The sequence below is a fragment of the Podarcis tiliguerta genome, assembly GCF_965153285.1.
Source record: "Podarcis tiliguerta genome assembly, chromosome: 8".
NCBI classification, from domain to species: domain Eukaryota; kingdom Metazoa; phylum Chordata; class Lepidosauria; order Squamata; family Lacertidae; genus Podarcis; species Podarcis tiliguerta.
The window spans coordinates 69,758,380-69,776,283 of record NC_139541.1 but is presented as its reverse complement, the minus strand read 5'-3'; the positions used below and the strand labels follow the sequence as shown (position 1 = coordinate 69,776,283).

General features: G+C 45.0%; 1 protein-coding gene across 3 annotated transcripts in view; it reads left to right on the top strand.

Annotated features, from left to right (window-relative positions):
• Window positions 1-17,904, top strand: part of LOC310684558 (alpha-tectorin-like) — a 20,712-nt gene extending 2,808 nt beyond the window's left edge. Inside the window, exons 1-8 of one of the 3 annotated variants that reach the window (XM_083455895.1) lie at window positions 6,021-6,597; window positions 9,795-9,842; window positions 10,115-10,195; window positions 10,925-11,055; window positions 13,529-13,810; window positions 14,900-15,037; window positions 16,718-17,028; window positions 17,758-17,904. In XM_083455895.1, coding sequence (XP_083312021.1) covers window positions 9,806-9,842; window positions 10,115-10,195; window positions 10,925-11,055; window positions 13,529-13,810; window positions 14,900-15,037; window positions 16,718-17,028; window position 17,758 — 981 coding nt within the window. In that variant the 5' untranslated portion in view covers window positions 6,021-6,597; window positions 9,795-9,805 and the 3' untranslated portion in view covers window positions 17,759-17,904. Of the gene's footprint in view, window positions 1-6,020; window positions 6,598-6,649; window positions 6,672-9,794; window positions 9,843-10,114; window positions 10,196-10,924; window positions 11,056-13,528; window positions 13,811-14,899; window positions 15,038-16,717; window positions 17,029-17,757 lie in introns of those variants that run through there. The other 2 variants (XM_083455897.1, XM_083455896.1) reach the window with 2 other exon arrangements.

The window sequence follows — 17,904 nt, the reverse complement described above, 5'->3', positions numbered from 1 at the left end:
TTAAAGATAGGGGAAATACCAAAGACTTGGAAAGAGGCTTTTATTACTCTAATTCCACAAGACAAAAGATAATAAGTGCTGGAAGTGTAAAGAAGTAGAAGGTACGTTTTACCATATGTGGTGGCAATGTAAGGTTATAAAAAGTTTTTGGGAAATGATTTATAATGAATTGAAAAAAAAGTTCAAAATAACATTTGTTAAAAAGCCAGAAGCTTTCTTAATAGGTATAACTGGAATGGATATACCAAAAGAATACAAAATTTGTTTATGTATGCAACAACAGCCACCCGGATATTGATAGCTCAACATTGGAAAGAAGTCCCAACTAACGATGACTGGCAACTTAAATAAATGGAATATGCTGAAATGGCTAAATTACCTGGAAGACTAAGAAATCAAGAAAACAAATATAAAAAAAGAATGGAAAATGTTTATTGCATATTTACAAAAGCGTTGTAAGGAAGTTAATACAATAGCAGCTCTTTAAAAACATTTAAAATTGGAAATAGTTAAAGATAAAGAAATTATAGGCATGTATAATATAAGATATTATAAAAGAACCAGGGGAGGAAATGGAGGGAAGTAAAGGGATCAGAATAATCCGAAAATATGGATTTAATATGGTGTGAAAATGTTTTATTTTCTATTTTAATTGTTTTTGTTTGTTATGGTTTATATGATGATAATGTTTAAATGTGAAAATTATTATTTTTTTATATAAAATAACAACAACAAGAATGGTCCATCAGCCTCTCCAGGGTTTCAGACAGGAATCTTTAACTGCCCTCCCTGCAGATTGAAACGGGGACCTTCTGCATGTAAGGCATGCAAGGTACTGAGCTATGGTCCTTCCCAATGGATAAGCCCATGAATTCACAAGGATTGTTTCTACAACAACAATTTAAACAAATCAATGTCTAATATAAATGGGCTTCCAGTCCCTTCTGCACAACTGTATCCCTACATTCTTCTGTGTCTCATGTAGTCATTGTTACTGCTGCTGAAGAACCACATCCTATTACCAGACAATTTATTGTATTTTTAAAAAAAATGTATTATGGTTCCTTTTACTTTTGAGCTCCCTAGAAAATGTTGCTGATGTGTGGCTTTTAATTTCAATAACATAGCTCAGGAGAGGTAAGGTTGTCAGAGTGGTGCTGTGGATTATAAACATTTCTTTCCAAGACTGTCTTCATTACTCTTGCGAAGTCCCTACTCTCACTGCTTCTTGCTATTTAGTGTCTACAGAGAGTAAGTAAGCATTCCTACTAGAGTGCCTTGCAAACTATTCCACACCTTTCCTTCATGAAAGCCAGCTTGAATAGGGTGCATTGCAGACCCTCCAAGTGTCCCTATTTTCCTGGGACAGCCCCGAATTTACAGAAGCTGCCCCAGTTTCTGATTTGATCCCGGAATGTCCCACTTTTCCTTAGGATGTCCTTATTTCCATCGGAGAAATGTTGGAAGGTATGGAGTTATCTGACCTCCGAGTTATCTGAAGGTAGGCTTGTATGGGGAAGGGCTTTTTTTAAATGTTTAATGTTTTAGTATGGTTTTTCATATGTTGGAAGCCATCCAGAGTGGCTGGGGCAACCCAGTCAGATGGATGGAGAATAATAATAATAATAATAATAATAATAATAATAATAATAATACATCTCTATTTTCATCAGAGAAATGTTAGCGGATATGGGTTCTGCCCAGTACTGACCCAAGAGAGTTTGGGACGAAATAAACCTTTTAAAGGGTGAACCAGGGCAAGTGCCCCCCCCCAAGTTATTTGATGATGTGCCAACTTGGATCCTAATCCAAAAACAACTCCTACTTTTCACACTTGAGGCCTGGCTGCCTTCCAAGGTGGTATCTGGAATGATAAAAGCTGGAATGAGTAGTCCTGGGGAATGGATCTCAAAAAACAGAGATTGTCATTTTCAGACAATTGCAGCCACCTGGAGCTTGCAGTGCTGTGCAACAATATAGAGCTCTACTCTCTTCTTACAACTGAATCCAGGCAGGTGTCAACAGATGGCTCTCCAAGGGCTTAGGGCTGTCCTGCCCCACCCAAGTCCTATTCTCTGCTAATAGTTACACAGGGATCAGTGCACCAGCAAATGAATCAGCTCCGAGCAGATTCACTGAGCCGTAGAGATGCACATGGGATGGGCAAACAACTTTAAAATGTGAGTGCATTGCAAGACCTCAACAGCAGGACCTTTGGCGGTCAGGAAGGAGATCAGCGTTTGGACCAGACTCTGGCTCTCATCTTCTGAGAAACACTGGCGAAAAGCAGAACATGAATGGACACAGATGAGTCCTTACTGTGCCAGTGACCTCTAGGTCAAAATCTGACTTGAGGGGTTCTTATTTCATCTGAAAGTGGGGTTCACAGAAGCAAGGCAACCCCTTGATAACAAGCTTTTAGTTTCCCAAACTCTCTCTGGTACCCTCTAACATTTTTCTGGTGAAAATAGGGACGTCCTATTCCACCCCCTCTGTAATATTTCTCAGGTGAGGGAGCCTGTTGTTGGGGCACCTGGTTGTGCCTCCTCAAAAAAATGCAGCCAGGGCCACGCCCCCAGCCCCCCACGCTACGCCACTGTACCAGAGAGAGGTTGACAAGGGAAGTGGACAGCAGCAAGAGGGAGACTCTTTAAAATGTCTATGTTAAATAATGAGGAATGTGGTGTCAAAAATCTGTCAGTTTGGTTTCTCCAATTTTGCATTTTGTTAATCTTAAAATTCAGTTCACTTCATAAATGTATGTATTTAGGGGGTTTTTTTTTTAAAGGTATCATGATCCATACATTTCCATGAGACAGATGGATGCCAACCAACTTCCCAGTGTGCCCACTTTCCCATGCAATTTCACCTAGTGCATATACTCTTGCCAGCACATTTTCCATAATAGAATGCATTTTTCACACATGCACTTTTCACGAAGGTCTTATCCACACATCCTCTTGCCTTGCCGCTTTCCCTCAGGGAAAACCGTTCTTTAGTGCTCCATCTGAGCAAACGGTAATCGAGTTTTCCGTGGACTGCAGTTCATCCTGATTTAAAGCTAAAGAGTGGGTTTTCCCTCAAAAAGGAGTGAGTCAGTTGGAAAACTGCTTGGACCTGTGCTTTCTAGGCCTGGGGCAAACTGAAGTATGGATTAGCCCTAATACAAATCTTTTCGTATGCCTTATTTGGTTATGCTGCAAAAGAGAAGTGCAAATTTTGCACTGAAACGTGAACTGAATGATTCCCCCCCTAATTCCTAAAAAAGGGACTTCATTTTCCATCTCATATTGAATTACCAGTTATTCTATCCATGGTTTCCTGTTCCTCTATGTTTCTTAGCCAGATATTTGGTCTGTGGTCCCTTTAAGACAGAGCTTTCCAAAGTGTGTCCTGACATGTTAGTGTGTAGGTCATACTAAATTGACAGAACTTACAGATTTGAAAATAAGGGACCAGCAGCCTTGAAAATAAGGGACCAGCAGCCAAAATAAGGGATTTTGGTCAACCAGTTAAAAGGGACCAGATAATTTTGGAGAGCAGAGCCGGTTTTTAGCCCTTTGTTTCCAGAGGTTGCTGCTCAAGACACCAGCCGATGAAACACTGCACTTAAAGAACTACAAGCAGCAACAACTTTCCGTGCAAAACAAAGTCCAAGCTACAAAGATGCTGCTGTAGTTCTGTATCTTTTCTCTCGTGCTCCATCTGCAGCTCTCAATTCCATCAGGTGGGGCGGGAGGAAGGGGGGGGGAATAGCGCCCAAAGTAAACCCGCAGATCAGACCATCTTTGCTAGTTTACCACTACAAATCTATGGGAGAAGCGCTTGCGGTCCTTCCCTTGTAGCCCTTGGAACACCTGCCCGCGCCTCCTCCTCCTCTTCCTCCTCTCTCTGAACTGCTTTCTCTATGGTTGCCCTCACTCTCCTCTCAAGGCTCCTCATCAATTCATAGACCATGCCAGGCTGCCCATCTCATCCAGGTCCTTCGGCGGCGCAGCCGCAGTACGGCCTAGCAGGAGCGGGAGTGCCGGTGATGGGCAGACAGGAGGCCCCAGGCAGAGATGCTCAGTTTGGCAGCAGTGAGGAGGATGGTGGCGGAAGGGCCCGAGGCTCCCACCAGTCCCAGCGGGGAGGGGCTCCCGGGGGCCGAGTCTGGTGAAAGGAGGCCGAAGGGGGGGGGGGGCAGCCAAACAACACACTTGGAGCCTCCCTCCTCCCTGGCCGGCAGGGAGGGAGGGAGAGGAGCTGCTTCCTTTGAAACCCAGGAAATTTAAGGGACATCCATCAATAAGGGACAGCAGTGGGACATGGCACTGGGATAAGGGACTGTCCCTCCAAATAAGGGACGCTTGACAGCTATGGTGTAGGTGTGTCACGTGAACGCTCCCCGTGCTTCTCCTGGGTCTGGAAAGGGGTTAGTTTAACCTCTTGTTTGCTAGCAAAAACGAATTACTGTGTTGCGAAATGATGCGTGCCTAAAAAGTGTGTCACCAACATGAAAAGTTTGGAAAGCTCTGCTTTAAGAGATACAGCTGCTTCCTGGTGAAGTGATATAGATAGGATTTACAAGGCTGGGCAACTGAGAGTTAGTGCATTTACCCTGTTACTTGTTCCATGTTGTTGTGGATGCTCAATGCTGAGACAGAGGACAATACAGCTGTTAAAAGGGAAAGCATTATACCAATTCCCAGGGGTGTGGCAAGATCCTGTTCCCCAATCCAGATCTCCTTTTGCAAACATTTGGGAGTTCAAGCCAAGTGGGATGATCATGGCACAGAGTCCACACTTTGTGTGTTTACCTAATCCTTATTGATCTTCTCTCAGTAAAGGAGCAAACAAGAGGATCAAGGCCTAATCCACATCCGCCTTGCCCTCTCAGCAATGATTGGTTTCCTGCTTTCTTAATTGGGACTGCTAGATTGGGGCCCTTAGATCTCCTTGTCAGAAGAACACAGCTAATACAGTGGTACCTTGGGTTAAGTACTTAATTCGTTCCGGTCCGTTCTTAACCTGAAACCGTTCTTAACCTGAAGCACCACTTTAGCTAATGGGGCCTCCTGCTGCTGCTGTGCGGCCGAAGCACGATTTCTGTTCTCATCCTGAAGCAAAGTTCTTAACCTGAAGCACTATTTCTGGGTTAGCGGAGTCTGTAACCTGAAGCATATGTAACCTGAAGCGTATGTAACCCGAGGTACCACTGTACTGATTTTTATAGAGTTGGGATAAAGCACCCTGAAGTGAGGTCTTGAGGAAGGAACTTCTTTTCAAGCCACACAGTCAGGCTGGATGTTTTAGGACAGAGCTGTCAATTGGTAGCTTTTCAGATTTTGGTGGACTCCAATTCCCATCAATCTCTGCTAGCATGGCCAGTGGCTGGAGATGATGGGAGTTGCAGCTCAGCAACATCTGGAGGGCCACAGGTCCCCTACATCTGCATTAGAAGATACATCAGCCTGTGGAACATGGTCACCTTAGTCTATAGTACAGCTTCGCTTGTGCCCTGACATCATGGCAACTGTGTTTCTTGGCCCCCACCAGTACTGAATTTAGGGGTGTGGGGGCAGATTTCACACACACACACACACACACACACACACACACACACACACAGGTTGCTGAGCCGAGGGGGTGCGAAATTGAGAAGATCTACAACTGAGAATATACATTTGGGGGCTGTGTGTTTTCCTATACATCACAATGTTTCAATAGCTTTAAAAGATGAGGCTGTTCAAAATTTTGCTTGCAGATAACTGAAGATGTGGTTTATGGTTAAAGCACAGCTCTGGATATATTTTTTTAATAGTTACAAACTTGATTTAAGGTATTTTTTGTTCTTGTTGTTTTAAATCCTATATTGCTCTTTTTTAAGAAAAGCAAATATACCTCACATTACTTCACAGGCCGTGTTCTAGACAGAAAGCGTGGCCAGTCTGAAGGTTCAAAAATTGGAAAAAAAAATATGAAGACAAAAATTCACACACTAGGCTACCTCTTAATTATATTTAAGGCAAGAAAGAGCAAGAAACCCCCATGGTGCCCCTTGTTTGGACTTATGGAGGAAAGTGAATCTCTTTTATTTACAAAAACATTCCGAACCCATTCCACTGCAATTTGGCAAGCTTGATCCACTCTGAAGGGACTCATAAATGTCACTCACTTTGTCAAAAGAAGAATTACTGCTGTTTTTAGATTTCCCATTATAATGAAAGGGGAACCACGGAGCTTCATTTGATACAACTCAGAACCCAAATTTAAGACCGAAGCGGGAAAAGTAGAGTGTCTGAAAACAGATCAGTAATTTTAAAATGCACAAACTCAGCTACAAGACAAATCTTGGGGCCTGCGCACACCCCTAAAACATACACAATGGATTAAGAGTGGATTTAAAGCTTCTATCTTGCCATTGAGTTAGGAATCCCTCTGGGGCATCAGGCCAGGTCAGAGGGAAGGGAAGAGCTGGCGGGAGGTAGGTCAATTTTTACAGGGGAACTTGGGTGTGGAAATATTGCAGGGCTGTATATATAAAACCAGAAGAGACTCCTTAAGGATATCTGAGCCTGGGCGACAACAGACGTGGAGGAAGGAAGGAGCAGAAAGGTAAGTGAGGTAGGGGCTAAAGGCAAGTGGAAATTTCTGCATCCTCAAGATATCAGGAGCATGAAGACAGGCAGGTGTTTTTACAAATGCACACACATAATACGGCCAAGCTAGACATGAAATTGAATGCAATTAACTTGCATGCTTTTGTTACATGAAGAGCAGCATGGGAGAACTTTGGCAACATCTGGGACTGCAATGGATGGAGACGGAGGGATGGGGGGAGAGAGGGGGCGCGAAAAAGACTTTACTCCTTTCCTCCCCCTGCCATGATACCAACAAAAAGCGCCCTTCCCTCATTGCTGTTTGCATTGAGACAGAAGCCTTCCTGGGCCATTTCCAGGTTATCAGCACATCTGAAATAGCTTAGTGAATGGCATGTCCCAAAACCAGGATGCGTGTCACAAAAAAGTCACACGACCCACGTGAGATCACAGTGCCCAGAATGGCCGCCATGCTCTTGTGCAAAAAACCAGGATGTTCCACGCTCCCCCCCCCGACACTTGCAGGGGATAGCATGTTGATATTGGATTGCAGAGATTTGGGTTCAAATGCTGGCTCAGCGATGAGGTTTAAGGGGAAGGGGCAAGTTGTAATTATGAGGACACAAACAATAGTGGGTACAGTGCATTGGCTGGCTTACCCCCCCCCCAACCTGCCACATATATGCTGGCCCCATAACCCAACATTTACATGTGAGGTAGCCGTGTGTAGCGTCTATACATGCGAAACTGTGAACATGCCTAGGGATTCTCAGCATGAGGGAGAGACCCAACTTTTCCCGTTCACGTGCAAGTGAGGCATCCACAATTTGGAGCTCTCTGACTGTTGGCGTCAAGCAGGTGCCTTCACTGTACTCTTTTCGGTGTCTGCTAAAGCATTTTTGTCCTGGATTTTAATTATTTTTGGATGGTTTAAATATGTGTTTTCACTTTCTTTTCATTGGGTTTTTTTTTTTAAGTAAATCACTTTGAGGTTTTATTACAATCAAGGCATATATACCGTATTTTTTGCTCTATAAGACTCACTTCTTCACTCCTAAAATGTAAGGGGAAATGTGTGTGTGTCTTATGGAGTGAATGCACAGCTATCCCAGAAGCCAGAACAGCAAGAGGGATTGCTGCCTTCGCTGTGCAGCAATCCCTCTTGTTGTTCTGGCTTCTGAGATTCAGAATATTTTTTTCCTTGTTTTCCTCCTCCAAAAACTAGGTGCGTCTTATGGTCTGGTGCGTCTTATAGATCGAAAAATACGGTAAATGTTGTGAAATAAATTGCCCAGTGTGCATCAATCAGAACATGCACAAAAACTGCCCGGTTATGCCATGGAAGCAGGACTTGGGGGGCAGAGGTCTATTCCCCACCCAGCAATCAGAATGAGCAGGAAGATCTCCAAGCACAGCAGAGCTGGCTTACTACATTTTGAAGGCAGTGAAATGATAAACGTTGTCATCTTAAGAGGGTGATGCCTGTAAGACCATAAAGTCCAGAGTCTAAAATGACCAAATCACCACAGAGGCTCCTAAATGAGGCTGATGGGGAGAGGGGTAGGTGGGATGGGCAGTGAGCACATCTTTGGTGGGGTGGCACAACACTGTGACCACCTCACCTGTGCTTCCAATGGAACACCCACCCACCTTCCAATATAGTGGTACCTCGGTTTACAAACTCAATCCATTCCTGAAGTCCGTTTCTTAAACTGAAACCATTCTTAAACTGAGGCACGCTTTCCCTAATGAGGTGTTCCGCTGCTGGTGCCCTTCCACCGTTCAGTTTCCTTTTGTAGACCAAGGTAAAGTTCGCAAATCAGAACATTACTTCTGGTTTTGCGGAGTTTGTAAACCGAATCATTCGTAAACAGGACTGTTCTTAAACCAAGGCACCACTATATATTGGGCTACCTCATTTCACATACGACACCTTGTGCACTTTTGATAGTTGTTGGGAGGTTTGCAATGCAAGAGGTAAGTGCCGCTCAGGACCTCCTGATGATACCTTCCATTTTCCTAAGGTGGAAATGCTTGAAAACGCACCAAACTTCCCAATTCTATTGCTTTGATTTCTGAAAATGCTTTCCACACCCCCCGCCCTCCCGCCACATCCTTTGCTTCAGAATTCAAACTCTATGGTAAATTGTTGGGATATGCAAAGTGCTTAGATAGTTAAATAAATAAATAAATAAATAAATAAATAAATAAATAATAAATAGAATTGTGCATCAGCTATCAGACAGAGGCAAATATCAGATTCTGAAACCTCTTTAGTTGAACATCAAATGCTGAAACAAAATATCGCAGGGTGTCAAATCCAGATATCCACATCAAGTAACTTTGGCAAATATGTAAAACACTTAGGCTGTAATCCTGTCCACTTACCTAGTGTTTACACCCAAGTAAACAAACCACAGAGCCTAGGACTTGCCGATCAGAAGGAACAGCAGTTCGAATCCCCGCGACGGGGTGAGCTCCCGTTGCTTGGTCCCTGCTCCTGCCAACCTAGCAGTTCGAAAGCACGTCAAAGTGCAAGTAGATAAATAGGTACCGCTCTGGCGGGAAGGTAAACGGCATTTCTGTGCACTGCTCTGGTTCACCAGAAGCGGCTTAGTCATGCTGGCCACATGACCCGGAAGCTGTCTGTGGACAATAAAGCGAGATGAGCGCCACAACCCCAGAGTCAGTCACGACTGGACCTAATGGTCAGGGGTCCCTTTACCTTTAAACATGCCTAGAGTTGCATGGTCAGAGATTGTCTGGAGCATATTCCACATCAAGTGACGAAAATTCAGAGGAGCACTAGATTTTTCCTGTTCCAGCCATTGGCCAGTTTCACATAGGCAATGGGGAAGAGTGGAACTGACAGGCAGGTCTCAGACCCAAAAAGTGTGATCCATTGTGTTCTTCAATGCAGGAAGGGGGAACCTGTGACGGTCCAGCTGTTTGCAGACTACAACTCCCCTTATCCCTGACCATTGGCCATACTGCTTGGAGTTGATGGGAATTGGAGTCCAGAAACACTTGGAGGACCACAGGTCCCCCACCTCTGCTTTAATGGGATGTGGGTGAGTGGTGGTGGGGGGACATACACACAACTGGAAAAGGCATATTTCCCTCCTGCATTCATGTCTTAATTCAATTTTATATGCCCTCTCCTTTCTCCTCAATTCCTGGGATGTTGCTTGTCATATGCTGCTGCTTGGGAAGGAGACGCCAATATGAAGACTTCCTTTGCCTTCCTGCTACTTCTGCTAGGTAAGTTGAACCAAGGCAGCAATCTGAGTCTCACCAGAAGCTGGTATTTGGAGAAAGAGGCATAAATAAGATCAAGAACAAGTGAAAAGCGCAGAGAAGTGGAGAAGGCCCACCACAAATTGGGGAGCTGCTGCAAAGCCTTGCTAAATTGACAGATAGATGTGATGAGATCCCCTAGGGGAATCCACAGACCCAGAAAGCTTCCTAGATCCCAGAAGAGAGAGCACTCTTCCCCTGAAGACTCACCATTGTCTTTCCTTTCTTTGTTATAGGTTCAGCTTCGAGTTTTTGGTTCCATGAAACAAAAAAAATAAAAGAAATAAAAGAAACAAAAGAAACAAAAGAAACCAACGGTAAAGTCTGACCCTCGTGGAGTGTCAGTGGAGCTTTCTCCAAAGAAATAGTATTTCTAGAAACCTGAGTTATTTAGCACTGATTTAGATAATGATGGGCTGACTGAAGTCTTCTACATATCCTCCAGTATTTCTCCGATGAAAATAGGGACATTCTATTCCATAACAATCATCATCTATTATTTATACCCTGCTCATCCAACTGGGTTTCCCCAGCCACTCTGAGCAGCTTCCAACATATGTAAAAAACATAACAAAACATTAAAAAAAACTTTCCCTATATAGGGCTGCCTTCAGGTGTCTTCTAAAGGTGGTATAGTCACTTTTCTCCTTGCCTAAGGGCATACCTCCATACCCTTTAACATTTCTCTGATGAAAATAGGGACGTCCTAAGGAAAAGTGGGACATTCTGGGATCAAATCAGAAACTGGGACGGCTTCTGTAAATCTGGGACTGTCTGTGGAAAATAGGGACACTTGGAGGGTCTGCATAAAACAACTGCTGAGACCAAGATGGAGGTTCACCTAGCAAAAACTTTTAAGCAGAGTATTTAGGGGGTCACTATTGTGCAAATCTTCCTTCCAGAATCTGGTAGCTGTGGGAACATAGATAACAATTTCCTTCCTTTTGAGGATGCTCTGTTATGCCACACAACAGCACCCCTCCCCGATTATCATAGGTTTGTGTCAGGTTTGAGGCATCAAAGTGTTCTCTCTCGTTTCTGTCCAGAGCACCTCCTGTATCCCTATGGGGAAGCTGCAGGAGATATGAAGAACCCCATAGCAGATGACGGGACGTCCCCTAAGATTCCCATTTTGGTACCTTTCACCTTCTACGACAAGACTTACCACAGTGTTTATGTACGTATAATCCCTTTTGGCAGAAAGCAAGAATGAATAACAGGAAAGGAGAACGTGACCACTCTCCCACTTCAACCTCAAGTGTTCTGCTCTCAGGATGCCCATTATCCTACAAACTTCCATCTTCTTGTAGCCGGAAGAACAGATAGCCGATACTGTGACTAGAGGCTTATTATCTTTTGCCCCTCTCTTTCCAGGCAGAAACCAATGCTTTGAAGTTCTATGTCAGAGCACTTAAAGGGTGGGTTTTCACAGGGAAAGCTCTGGAGCAAAAATAAAAAGAGTGCTTAGAGCTTTAAAGCAAGGAGGAAAGGTTAGCGTAGATAAGCCCTAGATGTCAGGGAATGCTAAAATGATACACAGGGGTGTCGTCTTCTTTGGCAATCACTCGTAGCTGAGCAGGATTGTCTTCCATAAACACAGTTTTAACAGTGAGTCCGTAAGTGACTGTGGAGGCCAATCCTGGATCCACACGTCCTTCCACAGTGGGGACATAGGTTTCTAGGCGGCAGTTGCTCATGGTGAGGGTTTGCCAAGTGTATCTTCCTCTTAGCACTTTTCTTCCTTTCATCCTGAGTTTGAGCGTCTTCAAAGCCTATGACACCTTTGGTAAAAGCTGTTCTCCAACTAGAGTGCTTGCAGGCCAGTGTTTCCCAGTTGTCTGTGTTTACACTACATTTTTTTTAGATTTGCCTTAGGACAGTCTTTGAACCTCTTTTGTTGACTACCAACATTATGCTTTCCATTTTTAAGTTTGGAATAGAGTACAGTGGTACCTCGGGTTACATACGCTTCAGGTTACATATGCTTCAGGTTACAGACTCCGCTAACCCAGAAATAGTACCTCGGGTTAAGAACTTTGCTTCAGGATGAGAATAGAAATCATGCTCCCGCAGCGTGGCAGCAGCAGGAGGCCCCATTAGCTAAAGTGGTGCTTCAAGTTAAGAACAGTTTCAGGTTAAGAACGGACCTCCGGAATGAATTAAGTACTTAACCCAAGGTACCACTGTAGTTGCTTTGGCAGACGATAATCAGGCATCCACACAACATGACCTCTCCAACAAAGTTGCTGTTGAAGAATCATTGCTTTGACAGGGGTGTACCTAGGGGTTGACAAGGCTGGCTCCTGCCAAGGGCTGCAGGCCCGAGGGGGGGGGAGTGCAAAAATGAGCCTCTTCACTCTGACTAGGAGCCCACTTGCCTGGCCATCTCTCAGGCCACTCCTTCACTGCTCTGGGTGACCAACATCTCCTTACCAAGGGTGCAAGGGAACCTGCTGGTAGACAGAGTTCCCATGGACAAGGGATCTTACCTGAGGTCTTTTGACAAAGGGCAGGCTATAAATAGTGTGCATGTACAAATAGATAAATGACGCAGGACGATGCCAATCACTGACGGAGGTTCTCCGAAAGATATGGGGGGGGGGACGGGGGCTGAAAACCACCTGCTAGGCAATGAACATCAGTTCATGCATAGCGACTCTTGGTGATCCAAATGCCTAGGCAAGGGGCAACAATGCAGGGAGGCTCACCTGGCACCTTCATTACATATCTTTTAAGGTAAGGTACCCCTGCCCGTACGGGCCAGTCTTGTTAGACTTTAGGGTTGTGCGCTCATCTCACTCTAGAGGCCGGGAGCCGGCGCCGTCCACAGACACTTCCGGGTCACGTGGCCAGTGTGACATCGCTGCTCTGGCGAGCACAGCACACGGAAACGCCGTTTACCTTCCCGCTATAAAGCGGTACCTATTTATCTACTTGCACTTTTTTTAAAGGGTGCTTTCGAACTGCTAGGTGGGCAGGAGCTGGGACCGAGAGACAGGAGCTCACCCCGCCGCGGGGATTCGAACCGCCGACTGTACGATCAGCAAGTCCTAGGCACTGTGGTTTTACCCACAGCGCCACCCGCGTGCTAACATCCCACATACCCACATCGCCACCCGCGTCCTAACATATCTTTTGGTGCCAGGCAAAAACGTTCCTCTTCTCCCAGGTCTTTGGCTAATTGATCGATGGCCTTTTAAACTACATACGTGGGGGTTATTGCTTTTGTTTGTTACTATGGCATGTATTTTTGTGTTTTTATATTGTAAACTGCTCTGTGATCCTCAGATGAAGGAGGAGGATGGTGATGATGATGATGATGATGATGATAATGCATGAACCAGCTGATGAATAGGGACTCTGGTTCAGATATGTGCATTCAGAATATCATCGGCAGTGCAGCTAGCCTAAGCACGTGACCCAAGGGGTAGGACCAGCAGCACAGTCTCACTTCCCAGTCATGGTATCGACCCCCTTTGCCTGTTACACTGTGCTGCTCCCAGAGTCTAGGAGCCGATACCCAGAGGATTCAGATCAGAAACTGAAAATTCTTAGCAGTGAGAAGGAAATAGCCCTTGGGATGGTTTGCTTGGGGGCACTTTAGCCTTTTGCTGTTTCTGCTTACATTGCTGCTCTCTGCCCCTTCACAGGTCAACAACAATGGGGTGGTTTCCTTTTCCGTGCCCGTCCCAGAGTACACCCCTGAAGCCATCCCCATGGTAAACGGAAAGGCCTTTGTTGCCCCTTACTGGGCGGATGCCAACATTATTCTAGGTGGCCACGTCTATTACCGGCAGACGCAGAAACCAGAACTGCTGAGAAATGTCACCCGGGACATTAATAACTACTTCCCTGAAATCAGTTTCACAGCCACCTGGCTCTTCATTGCCACCTGGGACCGTGTAGCCTATTTCGGATCTTTGTCCAGGAAGGTAAGTCATTCCGCATATAAATAAGAGCCTAATTGGCTCGGGCATCTTCCTTCCAGTTGGGTCTTTCCTGGGACAACATGGGCCTCTGCTCTGATACAGGCATTGGAGGTCTCCGTACCAGATTACCACATAGCAAATTTGCGTCTCTAGCTGAGTCAGACCATTGGTCCATCTACAGTAGTTCAGTGTTATTATAGATTGGGGAGGGGGGAACCTCCTAAACCATAGGAATTAATAAATGGTAGGATTTTGATTAATTGGGATGCAGATGAAAGAACAAGATGCAGAGCTGTGTCAGGAATCTCTGGGCTTGCTTATGCTAACCAGTTTGGCTGGCCTAGTGAAGAGCAAATCTGTTAACATGACAAAAGGTGTTGATGGACCATCCAAGAGGAATCCTTTGGCCTGGGGAGGCAGATGGTGCCAGGGAAAGTGGGTGTGAGGTGACAGGTAAAGGGAGTCTTTTAGCAAGGCATTCTGGGAAGAAGAAGAGGGGAGAAGAAAGACTGGGATCCATTGGCTGAAGGCTGGCAGAGAGAGATGCCTTGGACTCCAGGGCTGCCCTACTGTGCCAGCCTCATCTGGAGTGCTTGTTTCAAGCATAACCACCAATTTTTACTTGCATACTCACTTTTCAGAGTCACTGGAAATCAGAGTCACTAAAAGTATAGCACACAAAATACCTACAGCTATCCATCGGCCTTCCCCAACATGATGCCCATTCCCATCCACCCATTATGGTTGGGGATGAAAGAAGCTGGAGGCCAAAATTAAGAGTTAAGTAGGCCTTTTAGGGTTAACATATACCAGAAATAGGAACCGTTTCCCCAGGAAGCTACCCTTGAAATTAAGGTGCAAAGCAACCCTAATTTCTATAGATATTTTGCCCATCATAAGCAACTCCCAACTTTGTCAAAACATGCACCCCTTTCTTAAATGCAGCTGTAGCACCAAGAAGCCAAATCCACATGGAAGAGCATAGCCAGCCAGCAGCTACAGCAAAGAGGAAAAGACATAGGCCAAGGAAATTGTGATGAAATTCATTGTGTGTCTTCTCGACCTCACTCTTTCTGCTTGTCTTTGCTCCAGGTAAACACCTTCCAGGCTATCTTATGTACTGATGGCCATGTTTCCTTTATGGTGCTCAACTATGCAGACATCCAATGGACTACAGGGGCAGCAAGTCAGGGAAATCCCAGAACGGGTTTAGGAGGAATCCCAGCACAGGTAGGCCCACGCTGTGAGCCGAGAATTTGGTTCCAGGAGGTTCTCTCAGAAGAGCTGCTCGGAGTCCCTTATGGTGCCAGAGTGAATGACATGCTTTTCCATTCAAATCCAGGAACACAACTAGCTGACATATTTCATTGGTCTGGTCTACAATGGTCTAACAGGCAGTGGCTGACACCGAGTCAGGCTATTAGCCAATTGAGCCCACTGTTGTCTGCTCTGACCAGCAGTGGTCCTCCAGGGTTTCAGCCTTACCTGAAGATGCTGGGGGTTGAACCTGCGACTATCTCTTGCAAAGCTCTACCACTGAGCTGTAGCCCTGCCCAGGCTTTCAGGGACAAATCTTCCACAAGGACAGTTACTAGCAGGGGTGGATCTTGGGGTCTAAAATTTCAGCAGTGCCCTGTGTGATGCTAAAATCGTGCTCCATTCTAAATCATTGCTGCAGTGTCCCCTGTGGCACCCCAAGTCTCCGCTCCCACTGTAGCCACACTCCCCCAAATCCACCTCTGCTGCTACCTGTCCTTTCCAACTTGGGATGCCAAGGATCTTCTGCAAGTTGGGCCATGGCGGTCTCCCAGTAAAAATATTTTACAGGTCTCATTGCAGAAACCAAGCCAAAGCCACCTGGGTGCAAACCAGCAATCCTAACACGATTTTTCTAAAAAAATAAAATTTTATTTGATTTTCAAGAATATAAACATACAACAAAATCTATTCCAAATCCAAATATCAAGATTACTCTGAATCTCCTGACTACCCCCCATCCCTTCCATGGGTCCTGTTGATTCTATTTTCCACTGCATATCAATACTTCTTCACTTTTTTATCTCTCTAAATTATCCGTACATTCTGTTACATTACAAGTGTGTTTAAAATCCTGCCAATGTTTTAACCTGCTTACAATGATCTTGTATATAAATTATAAACTTTTCCCATTCTTTTTTTAAAGTTCTTGTCTTCTTGGTTCCTGAACTTCCTGGTTAATTTTGCCATTTCAGCATAGTCCATCAACTTGGTTTGCTATTTTTTTTTTGGTCTGGGGTTGTCTCTTCCTTCCATCTTGGAAGGAAGGGATATTTCTGACCAGGTGTGGCAAAGCAGCAAATGACCGCCCTGGATATCTCACTATGTGGATGGAAACAGTGCTGGGCCAAATATCTGACAAGCAAGAAACTTGGATATTGCAGGATTGGTGAATCTTTGGCCGTTCAGATATTGCTGAACTACAATTCCCACCATCCACAGCCAGCTTGGTCCAAGTTCCCCACACTTGAGTATTGGAACCAAAGGAGAGTTTAAGTCAGGGATAGGCAACCTGTGGCTGCCCAGATATTGTTGGACTACAAAGCCCATCATGCTGCCTGGGGTGAGAGTTGGAGCCCAACAACAGCTGGAGGGCCACAGGTTCCTCATCCCTGATTTAAGTAGTTCTGCAGCAAAAAGCCACTTTCCTTGAGGGAGCCCACCTTAGTGGAAGTATCTAGCAGAGCAACCAGTTTGTTGATAGCTCCTGCAGTAGTTCAGGAACCCTGTCCATCCTGCAAGTGCTTGGACTCCTTACCTGAGAGGGAGAGACCCTGGGAAGATACCCTGGAAGTCCAAAGTGTTGTTGCTTCTTGCCACAAAGCAGCATTTGACTGCTATGCTTGTATCAAGGCGGTATTGTGGTTATTTCAGGCTGGCTTCAACAGCGGCGATAACAAGAACTACTACAACATCCCTAGCTCCCGCACTCCTCAAGTCATCAACATTACAAAAACTAGCAACGTGGATGTGCCAGGACGCTGGGTGTTCCAGGTGGACAATTTCAAATCGGCTGGAGACCCTAAAGAGCTTACGCCTAAGAAAGAAGAACCAGAAGTTCCCCAGAAAGAAGAGGACCTCCCTGAGCAAGGAACAGGACATCTCAGCCATGAGGACAGCAAGGAGGTTCCTGAAGAACAGTCACATGTGGACAGTGATGAGGAGGAGAGTGATCACTGTGAATGGTAAGTGAATGGATCACTGTGAAAGGCCTGAAGGGTGGGAACTAGCTGGCTTTTCCTGGAAGTCAACAGGAAAAAGCTTCACAGGGCATTGTATGAAAGCAGAGACCATGCCCTCAGCCACACGCCCTTCCTGCATCTCTCCCCCCTCCCCCAGAAGATACTGCAGAATCATTTCACATTATTTTCAAGCTTTTGCAAAATCTCACCTTGAATGTGGTTCTTCTTACCATTTCAATATTATAGGGAAGTCACTTCCATATGTTATTTTGCAGAGACACTGGGTGAGATCCAGCTAAGTCATACACAAAGCAGATGTTCGCAGTATTGTTTTCAGCGACTGCTAAAAGCATTTTTGTTCCAGCAAGCCTATCCATTTTAGCATGCAATTTTAACACATGCTCTTAGTATAATTGTTTTAAAATGACTGGTTTCATTCCAGGTTTTGCAAATTTGTTTTTAATGTTTTTAATTGATATTTTTGATTAATACTCCACAAATGCAAACACTTTCAGTAGATAACCTTGAAAGAAAGACTTTGTTGCAAGTCTGAAGCGATATCTCCCTGCACAGTGCACACTGTGCGTCCTGAGCTTGCAATTTCTTGCAGTATGAATGGACAATGTAGATAAGTAGGGGACAAACTCAAGCTGGGATTGTGGGGCGGGCCTTAAAATGACTTAATTTTCTTTTCAGTAAAAACAAACATCTTGCCTCTTTCTCCCACTCCAGATAAGCCACTTTCCTCAGAAGACCTTTGCTGTTGCCGTCAGAAGAGAGAAACAGCCAGGATGTAGAACTATCCCTCTGTTGCCCTCTAGAGGCCTTCTGCAACTGCAGCTTAATTGTAGTGTAGCAATAAAATATTAAGCTCTTCTA